Source organism: Plecotus auritus (assembly GCF_963455305.1).
Source record: "Plecotus auritus genome assembly, chromosome: 9".
Lineage (NCBI taxonomy): Eukaryota > Metazoa > Chordata > Mammalia > Chiroptera > Vespertilionidae > Plecotus > Plecotus auritus.
In genome coordinates this window covers 81,820,774-81,842,657 of record NC_137783.1, presented here as the reverse complement: position 1 = coordinate 81,842,657, position 21,884 = coordinate 81,820,774, and the positions used below count along the sequence as shown (strand labels likewise).

Genomic DNA, 21,884 nt, shown 5'->3' with positions numbered 1-21,884 from the left:
AGATCTCTCTGTAGCTCTTGCTGAGTGGCTTCAGGCAGTGGCTCACTTTTCACCTCCTTGGAGATCCAAGAGCCAGTGGTCAGAGTGAGACCATCCAGATTACAACTCTTCACATCCATAAGAGACACACTCAGGGGGCAGACTCAGTGATCACCAAAGCCCCACTGAAGCAAGTCCTGCCCCATAAGGGTGTCTCCAGCACAGAAGTTTTCCCATTGTAGACACAACTGATCCTTACAGCCAATTGGCCTGGAGGTCAATTCCTCCCAGAGATACCAACAGCAATCAAGGCTTAACTACAACAAGACTGTGCACACAGCCCACAAAGGGGTGCACCAAGAGTGTCCACCTCAGGTAATTAGAGAGGCTGAGCCACTGGGCCCTATAGGACACCTAGCACACAAAGCCACTCTGTCAACACAGGGAAGCAACCAAAATGCAGAGACAAAGAAACAGGTCACAAATGAAAGAAAAGGAGGAAAACAAACTACTGGATATAGAGTTCAAAACCACAGTTATAAGGTTACTCAAGAATCTTCTAAAAACCTCTGAGAAATATAGTGAGACCCTCAAGGATATGAAAAAGGACCAATTAGAAATTAAGCATACACTGACTGAAATAAAGAATAATATACAGAGATCCAACAGCAGACTAGAGGATCCCAAGAATCAAGTCAAAGATTTGAAATATGAAGAAGCAAAAAACACCCAACCGGAAAAGAAAAAAGAATCCAAAAATATGAAGATAGTGTAAGGAGCCTCTGGGACAACTTCAAGTGTATCAACATCCGAATTATTGGGGTACCAGAAGAAGAGAGAGAGCAAGATATGGAAAAACTATTTGAAGAAATAATGACAGAAAACTTCCCTTACCTGGTGAAAGAAATAGACTTACAAGTCCAGGAAGCACAGAGAACTCCAAACAAAAGGAATCCAAAGAGGACCACACCAAGACACATCATAATTAAAATGCCAAGGGCAAAAGACAAAGAGAGTATATTAAAAGCAGCAAGAGAAAACCAGTTAGTTACCTGCAAGGGAGTACCCATAGGACGGTCAGCTGATTTCTCGACAGAACTATGTAGGCCAGAAGGGAGTGGCACAAAATATTCAAAGTGATGAAAAGCAAGAACCAACAACCAAAATTACTTTACCCAGCAAAGCTATCATTTAGAATTGAAGGTCAGATAAAGAGCTTCACAGATAAGAAAAACCTAAAGGAGTTCATCACCACCAAACCAGTATTATATGAAATGTTAAAGGGTATTCTTTAAGAAAAGGAAGAAGAAAAAAGTAAAGATAAAAATTATGATCAACAAAGTGAAAACAAATACATATCTATCAACAAGTGAAACTAAAAATCAAATGAATAAAAAATCTTGATGAACAGAATAAACTGGTGAATATAATAGAATCAGGGGCATAGAAAGGGAGTGGACTGACAATTCTCGGGGGGAAGAGGGTGTGGGGGTGCGGGAAGAGACTGGACAAAAATCATACACCTATGGGATTAGGACAGTGTGGGGGGAAGGGCATGGGGTGGGGTGGGAACCAAGTGGAAGGGAGCTATGGGGCGAAAAAAGAGGAACAATTGTAATAATCTGAATAATAAAGATTTATTTTTTAAAAAAGGAGTAGAGTAGCTGAATGGATACAAAAACATGACCCAAGTATATGCTGTCTACAAGAGACCCACCTCAAAACAAAAGACACACAGAGGATGAGAGTGAAGGAATAAAAATGCTTGCAACCCAAAAATGCTTGTGCATACTCGTTGAAAATCACTGGGTTAGTGTGATGGGGAACAATGTCTTATCAGTGAATTTCATGCGCATGGGCCCATTGATGTACTACATTTCCTGTGAACCAAATTCTCTGCTCAGAAGTAATGCTATGTGCAATATTATGACAATGAATGAAGCATATTGAAAGTATACAGATGGTGTGTACACAGAAGGGTAAAGTGTCACTTCCAGTGAGTATAAAGTATTGCCCCTTCCATAATGGAAATGTTTCACCTAATCAGTGTGCCACAGGAAGCTGGCTAATTAACCCAAGGAACGATGACATATCAAGGGCTCAATGTTGGTCTCTGTTTTGGCAAAGTGGCCACTCAGCAGTGGACAGTAGCTGAGCCAATGAATAGCCTCCAACTTTGCTGCATGGCCACTTTGTTCATGAGCAAGGAGAGCAGTGGCTGGGGAAAAAGGCTGGCTGACTCCAAAGAACTAGTCACTTTGCCTATATGATTGTTAAGAGTCTTCTTTGCTGAGATTGCTTTCAGGTGAGCATCCATATGGACACAAATATATCCACACTTGGTGTGCATTTGGGGGTGGGTGATTTGACCTCTTCTCAAGACCTTCTTGTCACCAATTTTCTAACCATGTTCTTTCCAAATTCCTGACCATCCAGTCAAACCATCAGTCACTGCCCATCTGTAGATCTGTACCTCTGATCATCTTTCCTTCCAGGCGCAATCTACAACCATGTATGCTGCTTGAGATTCTGTCCCATGGAAGAATTTATCTTCATGCCTGTCCTTCAGGGCCACCCCTGAGCGAGGCCAATGTCTATATGGAATTTCCTATAGGTCACACTTTGAACTTCACCTCTTGAGGTCTGCTAGGTCTTGACTTTGACCAATAAAATGCAGAACAACTGATGCTGTATGACTTACAAGACAAGGTCTTAAGAAGCCTTGCAACTTCTACTTTTTCTCTCTTTGGTACTTTGAAACTCCATGCTGTGAAAAAACTCTAACTGAAAGTATATGTGGAGATAGAGTCCCAGCCAACACAGATGTTGCAACATTCCAAGCAGAAGACCCATATATTTATGTGAGGTCATATTAATCACTCAGCTCCAGGTGAGCTGGCAGCTGACTATAGGCACATATGTAAAACCAGCAGAAGTTCCTTGTCAACCCACAGAAAATAGTTGTTGCTTTAAGTTTGGGGTGATTTGATATAGTAATCTACATATTTAGAAGATACTATCCAGATTTTAAACCATCATAATTTTTTGATACTCAGTTTTGGGTTTTACTTCAAGGAAATTATATCTTCCTTGCAGAAATAATATTATCTGTGTTTATAGTGACTGCACCTTCTTCCACAGGCAGTTGAAATGGGGCTTCAAATTGTCGTATTGGTGCTATGGATTTGCTTCAGTTTGAATTTATTTGATTTGACTTAACATAAGCAAACTAAGAGGGGGGCAGTTTACCAAGAATTATTAGGAGTTTTTGAGGGGATAGGATATGAGGAGTGCATTACCAAAGAAACAGTTTTCAAAAATTGAAGAATTTTTAGGAATTGTTTGACTAAATTTGTGCCAACATAAAATATAGACAGAGTTTATAAATCAGTGGAATTACTTAACAGGAATGAAGAGGATTCTGTAATGATAATAATAGGTAATATTTATTGAGTGCTTTCTTGTGCCAAAGGTTGTTCTAAGTGCATTACAAATATTAACAGATTCATTTTTCACCAAGCTGTAGATAGTTACTATTATTCTCATGTTTTAGATAAGCTGAGGTTAAGCAACTTGTCCAGGGTCACACAGCTAGCAAGTACTAACAGTTGAACCCAGACAATAGTATGCCAGAGTCAATGTTCTTAATCACTAGCTTGTATTTTGTCTTTCTCCTAGATTACTCTGGAGTATACAGAAGTGACCCAACCAAATTTCTAGATATTTTATTTGTAGCTGTTAGTAATACAATTACAAACTTAAGGCTAAAACTTGTGAGAATAATACCAACATTGCATGGCTTGTCAAAGGAAACCCTGATTGGATCATATATCTAAAATCTAGTTTACATATATAAAATCTATTTTATAGTTTTTACTCCTTTTGCCCAGTTTTGACCATAAAATTTTATGTTTGAACCTTTAGAATATCGCTATTTTCCAATACTTTAAAAGTTTGATTAATATAAGAAGACAAGGGGAACCACGTCAGATAATAAGATGTATTAATCCTAAAGAGGTAAGGACATTATTTATTGATACAGCATTTTCCCCTCTTAAAATTATGTGGCTACTTTGTAAATTCAGTGTGATTGTATTTGTTCCTTTTACAAACATTTTTAATGAAGTATTGTACACATATAAAAAATTCATTATACATAAATGTATAAAGTATAACCATCATACTTCAAACCAGTGTCTTCAGGTGCTCTGCAATTCACTGCCAACTTCATTTCTTCATAAAGAATAGTAACCACTATTTTGAATTCTAATATTGTACATCAGTTTTTTATTTTTAAACTATATATAAATAGAATCCTATAGTATACTTTTGTATCTAGCTTTGTTCATTCAACATTATCTTTGTGTAGCTAAATTTCATTCACTTTGTTAAAAATAATGGAAATACTCTGTTTTATTAATATATTGCTATTTACTCATTCTACAGTTGATTGACATTTGGATTTTTTTTCAAATTGAGGCTATTATAAAGATTGCTTCTGAGAATATTCTTATTTATGTCTCCTGGTGCACATATGCATGAATTTCTTTTGATTTCTACTCCACCTGGAAATGGAATTGCTGGGTAACAATACATGCCAAACTGTTTTCCAAAGTTATTGCACTAATTTATATTCACTATCAGAGGTCTTTTGGAATTCTTGGTGCTCTACACCCTCACCAGCACTTAATATTGTCAGTTTTTAAATTTGTATTTCCCTGATTACTAATTAAATTGAGCATCTTTTTGAGGAGTTCAGCTCCTGGTTAAAATTCTATGTGACTTTTCAGGCCTGATTCCAGGCAGTTACAAAGGCTAACTGGCTTCTCAGGGGAAAGAACCCATACTTGGCACACAGCCAAAGTATTATAGCCTATGAAGGATGCACTAAAGGACTCAGGCACCCTGGTGGGGCCTGCTTTTTGGTATTTACATTGCTACCCAAGTATCTTCATTCCTAGGTCTCTTTTTCTGAAGCCTTGGGCAGAAGTCTTCAGGTACCTCTGCAGATAACCTTCTTATGGGAGAATTCTTGAAGACATTTTCCCCACTCTGACTCAGTCCACTCTGACCCTCCTTCATCAGTACCACCCCACCCCCACTCCCACCACACACACACATGCACACTTCAGAGTCCATTAAACAGCCAGAGCCTTTTTTCTGGACACCCTCAACAGTGAGAGGACACCCACATATTCGCTGATGCACCTGACTGCCTATCACTGGGAAGTTCCATGGGGAAAAATGGAACAAGTGAGATGTTGCTTCTTTCAGTTTTAGACACTTTAACTCCTGCTTATCCTATTGGGGAAAATAATGAAAAGCTTCCTTTCCTGCCGTGGCTACTGTGGCTCAGTTGGTTGGGCATCCTGTACACCAAAATGTTGAGGGCTCAATTCCTGGTCAGGCCCTAGTTTGCATGCTCAATCCCCAGTATGGGGCATGCAGGGAACAACTGCTTAATATTTCATTCTCACATCAATGTTTCTCCCTCTTTCCTTCTCTTTTCCTCTCTTTCTAAAAAAAAAAAAATCAATTGAAAAAGAGAAAATATTCTTGAAATAGACATTGGCTGAACTATATTGCAAATACCACTAATAGTAAATTTTTGTTGTGTATCTTACTATAATTTTAAAATTTTAAAATATTGGGATTTTTATTGTATTGTATGGAATATTTAGATCAATTTGAGGAAAACTGACATTTTAATATTGAGAGCTGCAACTCATGATTTTGGGAAACATGGAGATGTGCTGCCCAGATTCTTCTTTATAAGAAGATTTTACCCAATAGGGAGTGCCACCAGCAGACAGCCCCCAGCTGCGAGCATCTTCAGTTTTTATTTTACCTGCAGAGAACTGTTACCCAAGGTCAACTATTTCTAGGGAAGCCTGCATCCAGTAAAAAAGCAATATGGGGGAAGGGGAGGGGGAGGGGAATGGGGAAAGGGATATAAAGAGCAGTCTGAGGTAGAACAACTCTCTTGGGCAATATTCACTCTAGAGCTCCCTGCAAGATTGGCCCAGGTGTTGAGGGGTCTGCATTGCAGTTCAAATCCTTCCTTCCCCTGGCTTTCATAGGTGTTTATTCCTAATAAACATGTGACACACAAATTTCATATCAGCATCTTATTCCAGAAACCCCAATCTGCAATGTTATTAAGCTCTTCTGTACTTTCTCTTAATAATGCTGTATTATTTTCTGTATAGAGGAGTTGCATATCATTTGTTAGCTTTATGTCTTGCATTTTCATGTGGCTATACATGGTAATTAGAAAACTTTAGATGGACATGCACCCAGGAACAAACTGGAATTACACTAAAATACAGAAAAACTTCCTGAATAATCAACGGAAAACTCACAGGAAAGAACCCTGATGCCTGAGAACCAAAAGTGGAGACCTCATAGAGACTGGTAGGAGGGGCAGAGGTGCGAAAGAGCTGGCCAGGTACCCACAGACAGCAACTGAAATCCCGAAGAGATATCTCAGCTATGGAGGGGGTGCCACTAAGAACTCTGGGACCTAATCCCCAAGCTGGGCCCCCACTCCCACCCCACCCCCCCGCCCAGCAGAGAGCACCAACACTGAGAAGGGTACCCACATAACATCTGGCTGTGAAAAGCAATGAGATGCTGTCTGCCAGGGAGTGAGAGCTGAAAATTCAGGCATCGTGTTAAAGGGCCAATGCACAAAATTCCCTGTGGAGCTACCCACCTTGTGCTCCGGCAGAGGAATGGTGAAGTGGACTGGAGCTGTGAGAGCAGAAGCCAGGACTGGGGACTCAGGGGATAGAGCTCAGAAGGCAGACACCCCAAGTTTCCAGGGCTCAGGCATTCTCTCATGTAGCAGAGGACATCTTTCCTACATAGACATTTGCCTTGCCTGGCAGGAAGACAGTTGACACACCCTATTGGAAAACACCTTGCCCTGAGGCCACTTAAGAGAATAAAAATAACAATTAGCTGCCAGGCAGAAGCAACTGCCCCACCCTGTTGAAAAACTCTTGCCACACCTGAGGATGATTGCCTGGGGGGCAATTCAAGTTGGAATCCTATCAGTCTGTAGGCGGAGACAGTCTCTGGAGACTTTGAGGCCTTGCCTGATCTAGTTAGTCAGAAACAGCCTTTAACACTGTCCTGCACTAGAGATTGAGAGGTGTAGAGGATCTACCTAACACATAGTCACAAACCCAAACAGAAAGCCAAAATGAGGAGACAAAGAAACAACCCCCAAATGAAAGAACCAGAGAATTCTCCAGAAGAAGAGATAAATGAAGCAGAGATAAGATATTTATCTGAAACAAAGTTCAGAGTAATGATGGTAAAGGTGCTCAACAGCATGAAAAAAGATATCTGTATATATAAAACCCTAATATGCAAATAGACCAAATGGTGGAACAACCGAACAACCGGTAGCTATGACGTGCGCTGACCACCAGGGGGTGCGTGCAGACCATGCTGGGTAGCAGCAAAGCATGAAACATGGTGGGCATTGATCATGGCAGGATGGTGGAGCAGGTGAGCGGGGGCGCCAGACCAAGGCAGGCACTGGTGCTGTCATCAGGGCTAGCCTCTGGTGGTTACTGAGAATTTTTTGCTCCCATGCACCACAGTCCTGCTGGGCTCTTGCACTTGTTGCTGGCACTAGCCCCACTCGCACCCATAGCTGGCACTGGCCCAAATCGCTCCATGCCATCAGCGGGTGCAAGTGGGGCCAGCACCATCAGCACATGGGAGCGGTGGTGGCAGGAGAGGGATTGCCAGAAAACAGGGGACTGGGGCCCACAGTGGGAGGGGGCAGGTGGAGGCATGGAGGATGGGCTAAGACCTGCCCCTGTGCCCACTGCAACTTCGTGGATCACAGTTCCTTTAAAGGTGCTTGAATTCGTACACTGGGCCCCTAGTAGTAACTATAAAAAAAAGAAAAGTCTGAGATAAAGAATGACATAAAACAAATAAAGAACTCATTGGAAGAAATATCAGCAGATTAGGGGAAGCTGAGGATCAAATCAGTGCATTAGAAGACAGAGTTGAAAAAAATCACTCAATCAGAGAACCAAAAAGAAAAAATAATGTGGAACAATGTGAAATGTAACAATATTAGACTAGCACATGTGCCTGAAGAGGCAGAAAGGGAGAAAGGAATAGAGAATGTGTTTGAAGAAATAATGGCAGAAAACTTCCCTAACCTGGTAAAGGAAAAAATCACACAAGTTCAAGAGGCAAAGAGAACACCAAGCAAGAAGAAACCAAACAGGCCCACACCCAGACACATCATACTTAAAATGCCAAAAATTAAAAACAAAGATAGAATCTTAAAGGCAGCAAGAGAAAAGAAAACTGTTACCTACAAAGAAGTTACCATAAGGCTCACACCTGATTTCTCATCAGAAACTCTATAGACCAGAAGAAAATGGCATGAAGTTCTCAAGGTAATGGAAAGCAAAGATCTGAGACCAAGATTACTATATCCAGCAAGGCTACCATTCAAGACAGACGGTCAAATAAAGAGACAAAAAAAGGCTAAGGAGTACATCACCACCAAGCCAGGATTACAAGAAATGTTAAAGGGACTGATGTAATGAGAAGAAGAAACAGAGAGAGAAACCTAGCCATACAGAATTAAAATGGCAATTAATAAGTACCTATCAATAATAACCCTAAATGTAAATGGATTAAATGCTCCAATCAAAAGGTGTAGAGTAGCTGAATGGATACAAAAACATGACCCAAGTATATGCTGTCTACAAGAGATCCACCTCAAAACAAAAGACACACAGAGGATGAGACTGATGGGATGGAAAAAATTTTCCATGCAAATAGAAAAGAAAAAAGAAAGCTGAAGTAGCAAGACTCATATCTGACAAAATAGACTTTAAAATGAAGGCTATCACAAGAGACAACAAAGGTCACCACATAATACTAAAGGGATCAATCCAACAAAAGAATATAACCCTGGTAAATATATATGCACCCAACATAGGAGCACCTAAATACATAAAAAAAACTTCTAGAGGACTTTAACAGAGAGATTGACAACAATATAGTCATGATAGGGGCTTTAACACCCCTCTGACATCACTGGATAGATCTTACAGACAGAAACTTAACAAGGAAACAGAGAGTCTAAAGGACACACTGGATTGGATGGATTTAATTGACATTTATAGAACATTTCAAGGCAGCAGAATATACATTCTTCTCATGTGCACATGAAACAATCACAAAGATAGACCACATGTTAAGGCACCAAAAAAGTCTGTACAAGTTCAAGAAGATTGAAATCATATCAAGCATCTTCTCAGATCACAGTGGAATGAAATTAGATATCAACTACAGTAAAAACACCCCAAAACATTCAAACACACAGAGGCTAAATAGCATGTTATTAAACAATGAATAGGTTACCAATGAGGTCAAGAAAGAAATAAAAAAGTTTCTGGAAACAAATGAAAATGAACACACAATAACCCAAAATTTCTGGGATACAGCAAAAGCAGTCCTGAGAGGGAAATTCATAGCACTACAGGCATACCTCAAAAAAACAAACAAACAAGAAAAATCAGCAATAAACTATTTAACCCTACAACTTAAAGAACTAGAAAGAGAACAACAAGGAAAGCCCAGAGTAAGTAGAAGGAAAGAAATAATAAAGATTAGAGAAGAAATAAATAGCATAGAGACTAAAAAATAAATAAATAAATACAAAAAATCAATGAAACCAAGAGCTGGTTCTTCAGAAGGATAAACAAAATTGATTAAACCATTGGCCAGACTCATAAGAAACAGAGAGAGAGGACACAAATCAGAAATGAAAGTGGAGAAGTACTGTAACCACTGACATCACGGAAATACAAAGGATTGTAAGAAAATACTATGAACAACTGTATGCCAACAAGCTGGACAGTGTGGATAAAATAGACAAATTCCTATAGAAATGTAATCTCCCAAAACTGAATCAGGAGGAATCAGAAAACCTGAATAGGCCAAGAACAACTGATAAAATAGAAGCAGTAATCAAAAAACTCCCACCAAACAAAAGCCCAGGTCCGGACAGCTTCACAGGGGAGTTTTACCAAAAATTCAAAGAAGAACTAACACCTATACTCCTCAAACTATTTCAGAAAACGAAGGGGAAGGAGCACTTCCAAACTCTTTTTTTTGAGACCTGCGTTATCCTAATTCCAATACCAGATAAAGACCCTACAAAGAAAGAGAATTACTGGCCAATATCCCTGATGAACATAGATTATAAAATCTTCAACTAAATATTAACAAATCGCATCTAGCAATATGTTAAAAAGATCATACACCAAGACCAAGTGTGATTTATTCCGGGGATGCAAGGCTGGTACAATATTCACAAATCAATAAATGTGGTACATCACATAAACAAATTGAAAGACAAAAATCACATGATCATATCAATAGATGCAGAGAAAGCATTCACCAAAATCCAACACCCATTATTGATAATAAAAAAAAAACTCTCAGCAAAGTGGGGATAGAGGGAGCATATCTCAACATGATATAGGCCATATATGACAAACGTACAGCTAACATCATACTCAATGGGCAAAAACTAAAACCATTTCCCCTAAGAACAGAAATAAGACAGGAATGCTCACTTTCACCACTCCTGTTCAACATAGTACTGGAAGTGCTAGCCATAGCGATCAGACAAGAAGAAGAAATAAAAGGTATTCAAATTGGAAAAGAAGAAGTAAAACTGTCTTTTTTTCCCAGATGACATGATATTGTACATAGAAAACCCTAAAGACTCCATCAAAAAAACTACTAGACTTAACAAATGAATTTGGCAATGTAGTTGGGTACAAAATTAATACCCAGAAATCTATGGCTTTTTTATACAACAATAATGAACTCACAAAAAGAGAAACTAAAAACACAATCCCATTTACCATTGCACCAAAAAAATTAAGACACCTAGGAATAAACTTAACTAAATGGTGTTGGGAAAATTGGACAGATACATGCGAAAAAAATGAAACTAGATCAACCATACACAAAAAATAAACTTAAAATGGATAAAGGACTTAAACGTAAGACAGGAAACCATAAAAATCTTAGAAGAATCCATAGGCAGCAAAATATCACACATGTGTTATAGCAATATCTTTACCGATACAGCTCCTAGGACAATGTAAACTAAGGAGAAAATAAACAAATGGGATTACATCAAAATAAAAAGCTTCTGCACAGCAAAAGAAATCATCAACAAAACAACAAGAAAGCCTGCTGCATGGGAGAACATATTTGCCAATGTTATCTCCGATAAGGCTTTAATCTCCAACATTTACAGGGAACTCGTACAACTTAACAAAAGGAAGATAAACAATCCAATTAAAAAATGGGCAAAGGACCATTTTAGTGTCCTAAATAGACACTTTTTGAAAGAGGACATTCAGAAAGCCAAGAGACATATGAAAACATGCTCAAAGTCACTAATCATCTGAGAGATGCAAATCAAAAGAACAATGAGGTACCACCTCACACCTCTCAGAATGACTATCATTAACAAATCAACAAATGACAAGTGCTGGAGAGGATGCAGAGAAAAAGGAACCCTTCTTCACTGTTGGTGGGAATGCAGACTAGTGCAGCCATTGTGGAAAACAGTATGCCCTCCCCTGCCAGCCTGGTTGCCCCCAACTGCCCTCCCCTGCTGGCCCATTGCCCCTAACTGCCCTTCCCTGCTGGCCTGGTCACCCCCAACTGCCCTTGCCTGCAGGACTGCCCCCCCCAACTGCCCTCCCCTGCAGGCCTGGTCCCCCCCAACTGCCCTCCCCTGCAGGCCTGATTGCCTCTAACTGCCCTCCCCTGCCAGCCTGGTCACCCCTAACTGCCCTCCCCTGCAGGCCTGGTAGCTCCCAACTGCGCTCCCCTGCAGGCTCGATTGCCCCTAACTGTCCTCCCCTCCTGGCCTGGTCACCCCTAACTGCCCTCCCCTGCAGTCCTGGTCGCCCCCAACTGCCCTCCTCTGCAGTCCCGATTGCCCCTAACTACCCTCCCCTGCTGGCCAGATCACCCACAACTGCTCTGCCCTGCTGGCCATCTTGTGGCGGCCATCTAGTGTCCACATGGGGGCGGCCATCTTTGACCACATGGGGGTGGCCATCTTGTGTGTTGGAGTCATGGTCAATTTGCATATTACCTCTTTATTATATAGGATGGATTAAGAAAATATAGCATTGGGCATATGTGTGTGTCTGACACACATATTACCATATTACATCTCTTTTATCTATTCCTTGATTGGTACTTAGGTCATCTTTTTTTATTGAATTTAATTAGGGTAACATTGGTTAATAAAATTATACAGGTTTCAGGTATACAATTCTATAATACATCATCTATCTATTTTATTGTGTGTTCACCACCCCAAGTCAAGTCTCCTTCTATCACCATTTATCCCCCATACCCTCTTCTACCTCCCCACATCCCCATTTAGGCTGTTTTCATATCATGGCTATTGTGAATAATGCTTCAGTAAACATGGGAATGTATATCTCTCTCTTTCTTAACGAATCTCATTGGGCTTTCTCACTTTTATTAGTCTTTTCAAAGAACCAACTTTCAGCTTTGTTGTTCCTTTCTATTGTTCATTTATTTTCTACTTCATTTTCTGCTGTATAGTATATCTCTATATTTTCTTTGAGTTGTATTTGCTGTTACTTTTTGAAATGGATGCTAAGTTTATTGATTTTCAGCCTATATATATCTCCTATCTAATAAAAGAGTAATATGCAAATTGACCGTCACTCCAACACACAAGATGGCTGCCCCCATGTGGTCAAAGATTGCTGCCCCCATGTGGACACAAGATGGCCACCACAAGATGGCCAGCAGGGGAGGGTAGTTGGGAGGGACAAGGCCTACAAGGGAGGGCAGTTGGGGGCGATCAAGCCTGCAGGGGAGGGGAGTTAGGGGTGTCTAGGCCTGCAGGGGAGGGCAGTTAGGGGCAATCAGGCTGGCAGGGGAGCAGTTAGGCATCGATCAGGCTGCAAGGGGAGTGGTTAGGGGGTGATCAGGCTGGCAGGTAGAAGCGGTTAGGGGCAATCAGGAAGGCAGGCAGGCGAGCAGTTGGGAGCCAGCAGTCCTAGATTGTGAGAGGGATGTCCAACTGCCCATTTAGGCCCAATCCTACCAGGACCAGTCCTAAATGGGCAGTCGGACATCCCTTGAGGGGTCCCAGATTGAAGAGGGTGCAGGCTGGACTGAGGGACACACCCCCTGTGCATGAATTTCGTGCACCAGGCCTCTAGTATATATATAAATTTTTATCTATGCATGGCTTTAGCGACAGTGTACAAGTTTTGATACATCAAATATTTTAATCAAACTCAATTCAAAAGATTTTTAAATTTCTAATTTGATTTCTTTTGGTTATTTGAAATTATATCTTTTTCCAAATATTTGGGAATCATCATCTTTTTATTATCAATCTTGATCTTAATTGCTCTGTAATTTCAATCCTCTGTTATTTTCAATTTTATACATTTTTATTTGTTCTTGAAAAGAATATGTACTCTGCAGTTGTTGAGCATAGTGCTCTACAGATGTCAACTAGATCAAATTTGTCAACTATGTTGATCAAATCATCCATATCCTTATTGATTATTTTTGCCTAGTTATACTATCAGTTACTAAGACAGGTGTGTCAAGATCTTTCACTGTGATTAAAGATTTGTCATTTTCCTGATACTTTATATATTTTGTGACCATGCTGTAGACTGAATATCAACTTAGGGTTATTTTGTTTTTCTTGTGAATAGAACCTTTTCATCATTACAAAATGTCTCTAGTAGTAATCTCTGCTTTAAAGTCCAAGATCTCTGATATTAATGTAGCCACATCAACTATTTTTTTCATTATTGTTTTCATGGTACGTCTTTCTCATCATTTTATTTTCAACATTCTGAATCTTTGTATTTATCTGTGTCTTTTGTAAGCAGGTAATTGTTAGTTAACTTTTTTTTTTAATCTAGTAGGATACTCTGTCTTTTCTTGGAGCATTTACTCCACATTCAATGTAATTGCTAATATTTTACTACTTACTGACTATATGCTCAAATGCTCTATGTTATTTTTTTTAAATCCTTTCTTGACTTCTTTTGGGCTGATTATTTTTCTGTTGTTAATCAGTTAATCATTCTTTTATGCTTATACAAGAGATTGCAATATTCATATTTGACTTACGAAAATAATATAAAATTGGCATTTTTCTCTCTTCCCAGGAAATACTTCTCTTCATTCTCTTAATAGTGTCCTTCACAGAACATTTATTTTAATGAAGTCCATCTTATAAATTTTTTTTTTCACGTTCATGCTTTTGATGTATCTAAAAAGTCAACACCATCTCTTTGCCACATCTACTGCAAGGTTGAAAACCAGTCTCAGCAATCAGACTGTCAACATTCCAGAAAATGTTGACATCACTCTGAAGGGATTCACAATATGTAAAAGGACCCAGGGGTACCCTGCCGAGGGACTTCCATCACATCATCAATGTAGAACTCAGTCTCCTTAGAGAGAAAAAGAAGAGACTCCTGGTTGACAAATGGTGGCAAATAGGAAGGAACTGGCCACCATTCACACTATCTGGAGTCATATACAGAACATACTCAAGGGTGTTACACTGAGCTTCCCTTACAAGCTGAGGTCTGTTTACACTCACTTCCCCATCAATGTTGTTGTTCAAGAGAATGATTGTCTTATTGAAATCAGAAATATCTTGGGCGAAAAATACATTCACAGGGTTAAGATGAGGTCAGGCGTTGCGTGTTCAGTATCTCAAACCCAGAAAGTTGAGTTAATTCTTGAAGGAAATGACTTGAACTTGTATCAAATTCAGCTCCTTTGATTCAGCAGCCACAACAATTAAAAACAAGGATATCAGAGAAAATTTCGGATGGTATTTATGCTCCTGAAAAAGGAGCAGTTCAGCAGGCTGATGCAGAAGATCTAAGTTGTCCAGCTACAGAAGCAGCAAGGTGCTGGATAATTCCTCAGACTTATTTATGAGATTAAAGATGCAATAAAAGCCATGTCCTGATTTTGGGGAGAAAAAGTCACCACCAAACCCAATGTTACCTAGATTTTCTCCTATGTTATCCATTAGGAGTTCATAGTTTTGCATTTTATATCTAGGTCTGTGATCCATTTTCAGTTGATTTTTTGTGAAAGGTGCAAGATCTGTGTCTAGATTTGTTGTTGTTTTCTTAATTTTGCACATGGATGTATAGTTGTTCAGCACCATTTGTTGAAGATTATCCTTTCTCCATTGAATTGTCAAAGATAAGATGAATGGTGGTAACGATTTTCACAACAATTTATTTAATACCCCTGAGCTGTATATGGTTAAGATATTAATTGTTATATGTATATATGTTATGTGTATTTTTCCACAATAAATAATGAAAAATAAACTAACTAAAGATAAGTTGACTGTATTTATGTGGAAAGCTTTCTCTGCTGTTCCACTGATTTATTTATTCTTTCAATAACACCACATTGTCTTGATTATTGTAACTTTCATAGTAAGTCCTTAAGTTGGGTAGTATCAGCCCTCTAATTTGTTCTCCTTTAATATTGTGTTGGATATTCTAAGTCTTTTGCCTTTCTTTATAAAATTTAGAATAATTTTGTCCACATTCACAAAATAACTTATTGGTATTTTGATTGAGATTGCATTAATCTACAGATCAAGTTGTGAAGAATGGATATCTTGACAGTATTGAATTTTCCTAGTTCAGGTACATGGAATATTTCTCCTTTCATTTAGATCTTCTTTTATTTCTTTCATCACAGTGTTGTAGTTTTTCTCATATTGATTTTCAAATATTTTTTAGATTTATACCTAAGTATTTTACTTTTTTTGGTGCTAATGTAAATGGCATTGTGTTTCTTATTTCAAATTTCAGTTATTCATTGCTGGTGTATAAGAAAGCAATTCACTTTTGTATGTTAACATGATATCCTCCAATATTATTATAATTGCTTATTAGTTACAGAAATGTCTTCATTGAATCATTGCAATTTTTTTTTTGAGAGAGAGAGAGAGAGATAAAGGAAGAGGGAGAAAGAGAGAGAAACATAGAAATGAGAGCAAAACATTGATCAGCTACCTCCTGCACTCTCCACCCCAGCCCCACCAAGGATTGAATCCAAAACCTCGGCATGTGCCCTGATTGGGAATCAAACTGGCAACCTTTTGGTGCATGGGACAATGCCCAACCGACTGAGCCACACAAGCCAGGGCTCATTGGGATTTTTATAATAGACAATCATGCTATCTGGGAACAAAGACTGGTTTTAAAATTTTTTTTGCTACATTTATTTTCTTTTATTATTCTTACATCAGCCAGGACTTCCAGTATGATGTTGAATAGGAGCAGTGAGGGGATATCTTTGCCTTGTTCCTGATCTTAGAAGAAAAGTATTTAGTTTCTCACCAATAAGTATGATGTTTACTGTAAGTTTGTTGTAAATGTTCTTTACCAAGTTTAAGAAGTATCCCTCTATTCCTAGTTTGACAAAGATTTTTGTCATGAATTGGTGTTGGATTTTGTCAAATGCTCATTCTGTTGATACAATCATATGATTTTTCTTCTTTAGCCTATTTATATCCTATCTAATAAAAGAGTAATATGCAAATTGACCATCACTCCAACATACAAGATGGCTGTCCCCATGTGGACACAAGATGGCCACCACAAGATGGCCAGCAGGGAAGGGCAGTTGGGAGGGACCAGGCCTGCAAGGGAGGGCAGTTGGGGGTGATCAAGCCTGCAGGGGAGGGCAGTTAGGGGTAACCAGGTCGGCAGAGGAGGGAAGTTGGAGGCAACCGGGCCTGCAGGAAAGGGCAGTTGGGGGAGGCCCAGGCCTGCAGGGAGAGCAGTTAGGAGTGACCAGGCCTGCAGGGGAGGGCAGTTAGGGGTGACCAGGCCTGCAGGGGAGGTCAGTTAAGGGCAAACAGGCTGGCAGGGGAGTGGTTAGGGGGTGATCAGGCTGGCAGGCAGAAGCAGTTAGGGGCAATCAGGAAGGCAGGCAGGCGAGCGGTTGGGAGCCAGCAGTCGTGAATTGTGAGAGGGATGTCTGACTGCCTGGGATTGGGCCTAAACAGGCAGTCGGACATCCCTTGAGGAGTCCCAGATTGGAGAGGGTGCAGGCTGGGCTGAGGGACACCCACCCCCGTGCACGAATTTCGTGCACCGGGCCTCTAGTAATGTAATAATGGCCTGGTGTACCTGGAATGAATCCCACTCAGTCATGTTGTATAATTCTTTTTATTCATTGTTGGACTTGATTTGCTAATATTTTGTTGAGGATTTTTACATCTGTGTTCATGAGACATATTGGTCTATAGTTTTTTTTTTCTTGTAATGTATCTGTTTAGTTCTGGTATTCAGGCAATGCTAGCTTCATAGAATGTGTTAGGAAGTGTTTCCTGGAAGAGATGGTAGAGAATTAGTATTTCTTCCTTAAATATCTGGTAGAATTTACCAGTGATCACTTGGGCCTGGTGCTTTCTGTTTTGAAAGGCTAATTATTGATTCAATTTTTAAAATAGATATTGATCTACTGGTATTCAGATTTTCTATTTCTCCTTGTGTTAGTTTTGGCACATTGTTTCTCTCAAAGAATTGATTCATTTTATATAGGTTATCAAATATGTGGGAATAGAGCTGTTCATAATATTTATTACTAGTGGCCCAGTGCATGAAATTCGTGCACGGGGGTGGGGGTGTCCCTCAGCCCGGCATGCACCCTCTCCAATCTGGGACTCCTTGGGAAATGTCTGACTGCCAGGGGATGTCCCTGTGGGATCGGGCCTAAACCGGCAGTCGGACATCCCTCTTGCAATCTGGGACCGCTGGCTCCAAACTGCTCACCTGCCTGCCTGCCTGATTGCCCCTAACCACTCTGCCTGCCACCTGCTCGCCCCCAACTGCCCCCCCCTGCAGGCCTGCTCGCCCCCTGCTGGCCTGATCACCCCCAAATGCCCTCCCCTGCTGGCCTCATGGCCCGCAATTGCCCTCCCCTGCCGGCCTCATGGCCCTCAACTGCCCTCCCCTGCCGTCTCATGGCCCCCAACTGCCCTCCCCTGCCTGCCTCATGGCCCCAACTGCCCTCGCTGGCCAGCCTCATGGCCCTCAACTGCCCTCCCTGGCCAGAGGCCCTCCATGGCCGGGCATGGAATGCTTGCCTCGTCGCTAGGGTGACAATGCAAGCGTTCCCTCCCCCCCTGCCCAACGCTCCATGCCCATTGCCCAGAGGCCTTCCGTGGCCTGGGTGGAATGCTTGCCTCATCACCACAGCGACGAAGCAAGCATTCCGCCAGTCCGCTCATGCTGCCTGCTCTCAGCAGCCACCCCTTCAAGACTGGGGGACTCCGGCGGGGCTGAGAGGACTGGGCGCCTCCATATTTGTGATGGAGTGACGGTCAATTTGCATATTCCCTCTTTATTAGATAGGATTTTTAAAATATTTTTTATTGATTTCAGAAAGGAAGGGAGAGGGAGGGAGAGATAGAAACATCAATGATGAGAGAGAATCTTTCATCAGTGCCTCCTGAACACCACACTGGGGAGCAAGCCCACAACCTGGGCATGTGCCCTGACCAGGAATTTAACTGTGACCTTCTGGTTTACTAGTAAAGGTCAACGCTCAACCACTGAGCCACACCAGCCAGGCCAATATTTATTATCCTTTAGTGCCTATGAAATCAGTAGTGATGGCCCTTCTTTCATTTCTGATATTAGTAATTTGTCTCTTTTCTCTTTTTTCTTAATCAGCCTGCCAGAAGCTTATTGATTTTATTGATCTTTTCAAAGAATCAGCTTTTAGTTTCTTTGATTTTCTTTATTGATTTCCTGTTTTTAATTTCATTGATTTCTGTTTTATTTTTTTCTCATTTCTTCTGTTACTTTTAATTTGTTTTTTTTTTCCAAGTTTCTTAAAGTGGAAGCTTAGATTACTGATTTCAGATCCTTGTAGTTTTCAAATATATGTATTCAGTACTATAAATTGTCCTCTAAGCACTATTTCTGCTGCATCTCACAAATTTTGATAAGTTGTATTTTCACTTCATTGAGTTACAAATATTTAAAATTTTGGAGAAAACCAAGATGGCGGCATAAGGTATACACCTGTACATGCTGCCTCTTACAACCACACCAAAACTACAACTAAAAGACAAAATGTCCATCACCCAGAACCATAGGAAAGCTGGATGAGTAGAAGTTCTACAACTATAAGGAAAGAGAAAAGAGCATTGAGATGTGCACAAGCGCGGAAAAGCTGAGGTAGGGAGGCGCGCGAATCGGGCTGGTGGCTGGTGACTGAGTGTGCTGTTTCTTTCAACCCCAAGGGAGACACAAGCTCCCGATTACTCTGAACTCCAGTTTCCGGCGAGATTCTGGGGACCCAGACCCCTATGGGGAGAAGCTGGACTGTCTGCCATCGGTCGGAAAATGAGGGTGGCTTTCTTGCAGAGGTGCGTGCAGGAATAATTGTTTACTGCACTGGGGCACGGGACGCGGGAACACGGAAATTTGGAGACACAGAGACAGCTGACTGGCAGCCATCACTGTTTGCCACACCCAGCCTAGTGATTCCCTGAGACCCGGCCCCGCACAATTTACAAATCCACCCAAGCTCTGCGCCGAGGCTTCTGCATATAAATGACCTGCCCAATCGCAGCTTAACCTAACAAACTGCAGCTCTGGTCAGACAGCTCCAAAACCTCCAAACCCCAAGCAAAGAGGAGAAATCTGCAGAACTTGCTGTAGCTCCTGCTGGGTGGCCTCAGACAGTAGCTGACCTGAACCCCATTGGAGATCCAGAAGCCAGTGTACCTTGTGGTCAGTGTGAGACAACACCAGATTTCAACTCCTCACATCCGTAAGTGACACATTCAAGAGGCAGACTCAGTGAGCACCAAAGCCCCACTGACGCAAGTCCTGCCCCATAAGCGTGTCTCCGGCACAACAGTTCTTTCATTATAGACACAGCAGGTCCTCACAGCCAATTGGCCTGGAGGTCAGTTCCTCCCAGTGTACCAACAGCAATGAAGGCTTAACTACACCAAGACTTTGCACTCAGCCCACAAAGGGGTGCACCAAGAGTGTCCACCTCAGGTGATCGGGGAGGCTGAACCACTGGGCCCTATAGGTAACCTATCACAGAAAACCACCCCATCAACACAGGGAAGCAGCCAAAATATGGAGACAAAGAAACATGTCACGAATGAAAGAAATGGAGGAAAGCAAACTACTGGACATAGAGTTCAAAACCACATTTTTAAGGTTACTCAAGAATCTTCTAAAAACCTCTGAGGAACTTAGTGAGACCTTTAAGGATCTTAATGAGAATGCCAAAAAAATTGAAAAGGATCAGTCAGAAATTAAGCATACAATGTCTGAAATAAAGAATATACAGAAATTCAACTGTAGACCAAAGGACCCCAAGAATCAAACCAAAGATTTGAAATATGAGGAAACAAAAACACCCAACCAGAAAAGAAAAAAAGAAAAAAGAATCCAAAAATATGAAGATAGTCTAAGGAGCCTCTGGGACAACTTTAAGCATACCAACATCCGAATTATTGGGGTGCCAGAAGAAGAGAGAGCGCAAAATATTGAAAACCTATTAAAAGAAATAATGACAGAAAACTTTCCCTACCTGGTGAAAGAAATAGACTTACAAGTCCAGGAAGCACAGAGAACCCCAAACAAGAGGAATCCAAAGAGGACCACACCAAGACACATCATAATTAAAATGCCAAGGGCAAAAGACAAAGAGAGAATCTTGAAAGCAGCAAGAGAAAAATGGTTAGTTACCTACAAGGGAGTACCCATACAAATGCCAGCTGATTTCTCAACAGAAACTATGCAGGCCAGAAGGGAGTGGCAAGAAATTTTCAAAGTGATGAACAGCAAGAACCTACAACCAAGATTTCTCTACCCAGCAAAGCTATCATTCAGAATTGAACATCAGATAAAGAGCTTCACAGACAAGAAAAAGCTAAAGGAGTTCATCACCACCAAACCAGGATTATATGAAATGCTGAAGGGTATTCTTTAAGAAGAGGAAGAAGAAGCAAAAGGTAAAGATAAAAATTATGAACAACAAAATGACAACAAATACATGCCTATCAACAAGTGAATCTAAAAATCAAGTGAATGGAAAATCTGATGAACAGAATAAACTGATGAGTATAATAGAATCAGGCATAGAAAGGGAGTGGACTGACAATTCTCAGGGGGGAAGCGGGTGTGAGGGGTGCGGGAAGAGACTGGACAAAAATTTTACACCTATGGATGAAGACAGTGGTGGGGGTAAGGGTATGGGGTGGGGTGGGGAATCAGGTGGAGGGGAGCTATGGGGGAAAAAAAGAGGAACATCTGTAATAATCTGAACAACAAAGATTTATTTAAAAAAATAAAAAATTATTTAAATTTTTAAATCTTGAGACTTTTTATTTGACCCATTTGTTATTTAGAAGTGTATTGTTTAATTTCCAAGTTTGGGAGCTTTACACCTATCCTTCTGCAACTAATTTCTAGTTTATTTTCATTTATTTTTTAAAAATATGTTTTTATTGATTTTAGAGTGAGAGGAAGGGAGAAGGAGAGAGAGGGAGAGGAGGGAGAGAAACATCAATGCGAGAGTGAAACATTGATGGGCTGCTTCCTGCACATCCCTCAGCTCCCTCCCCACCACCCACCTGGCCCCACAGGGGATCAGGCCTGCAACCCAGAAGGTACCCTGTCTGGGAATGGAACTTGCCACCTTTTGGTTCATTGAACAGTGCTCAACCAAATGAGCCATACCAGCCAGGGAAGATTTCTAGTTTAATTCCACTGGGTCGTGAGAGCTTT

At 40.7% G+C, this 21,884-nt stretch overlaps 1 protein-coding gene and 1 pseudogene across 2 annotated transcripts in view; both read left to right on the top strand.

Annotated features, from left to right (window-relative positions):
- The window catches only part of LOC308233570 (protein MFI), a gene marked incomplete at both ends in the record, with an annotated part of 57,816 nt that overhangs the window by 6,377 nt on the left and 29,555 nt on the right, over positions 1 to 21,884 (top strand). Inside the window, one exon of the mRNA XM_080640583.1 lies at positions 3,904 to 3,996. Coding sequence (XP_080496709.1) covers positions 3,904 to 3,996 — 93 coding nt within the window. The remainder of the gene's footprint in view (positions 1 to 3,903; positions 3,997 to 21,884) is intronic.
- On the top strand, positions 14,327 to 14,930 carry LOC308257739 (large ribosomal subunit protein uL6-like; annotated as a pseudogene). The gene has a single exon. The product of its transcript is annotated as a large ribosomal subunit protein uL6-like (transcript).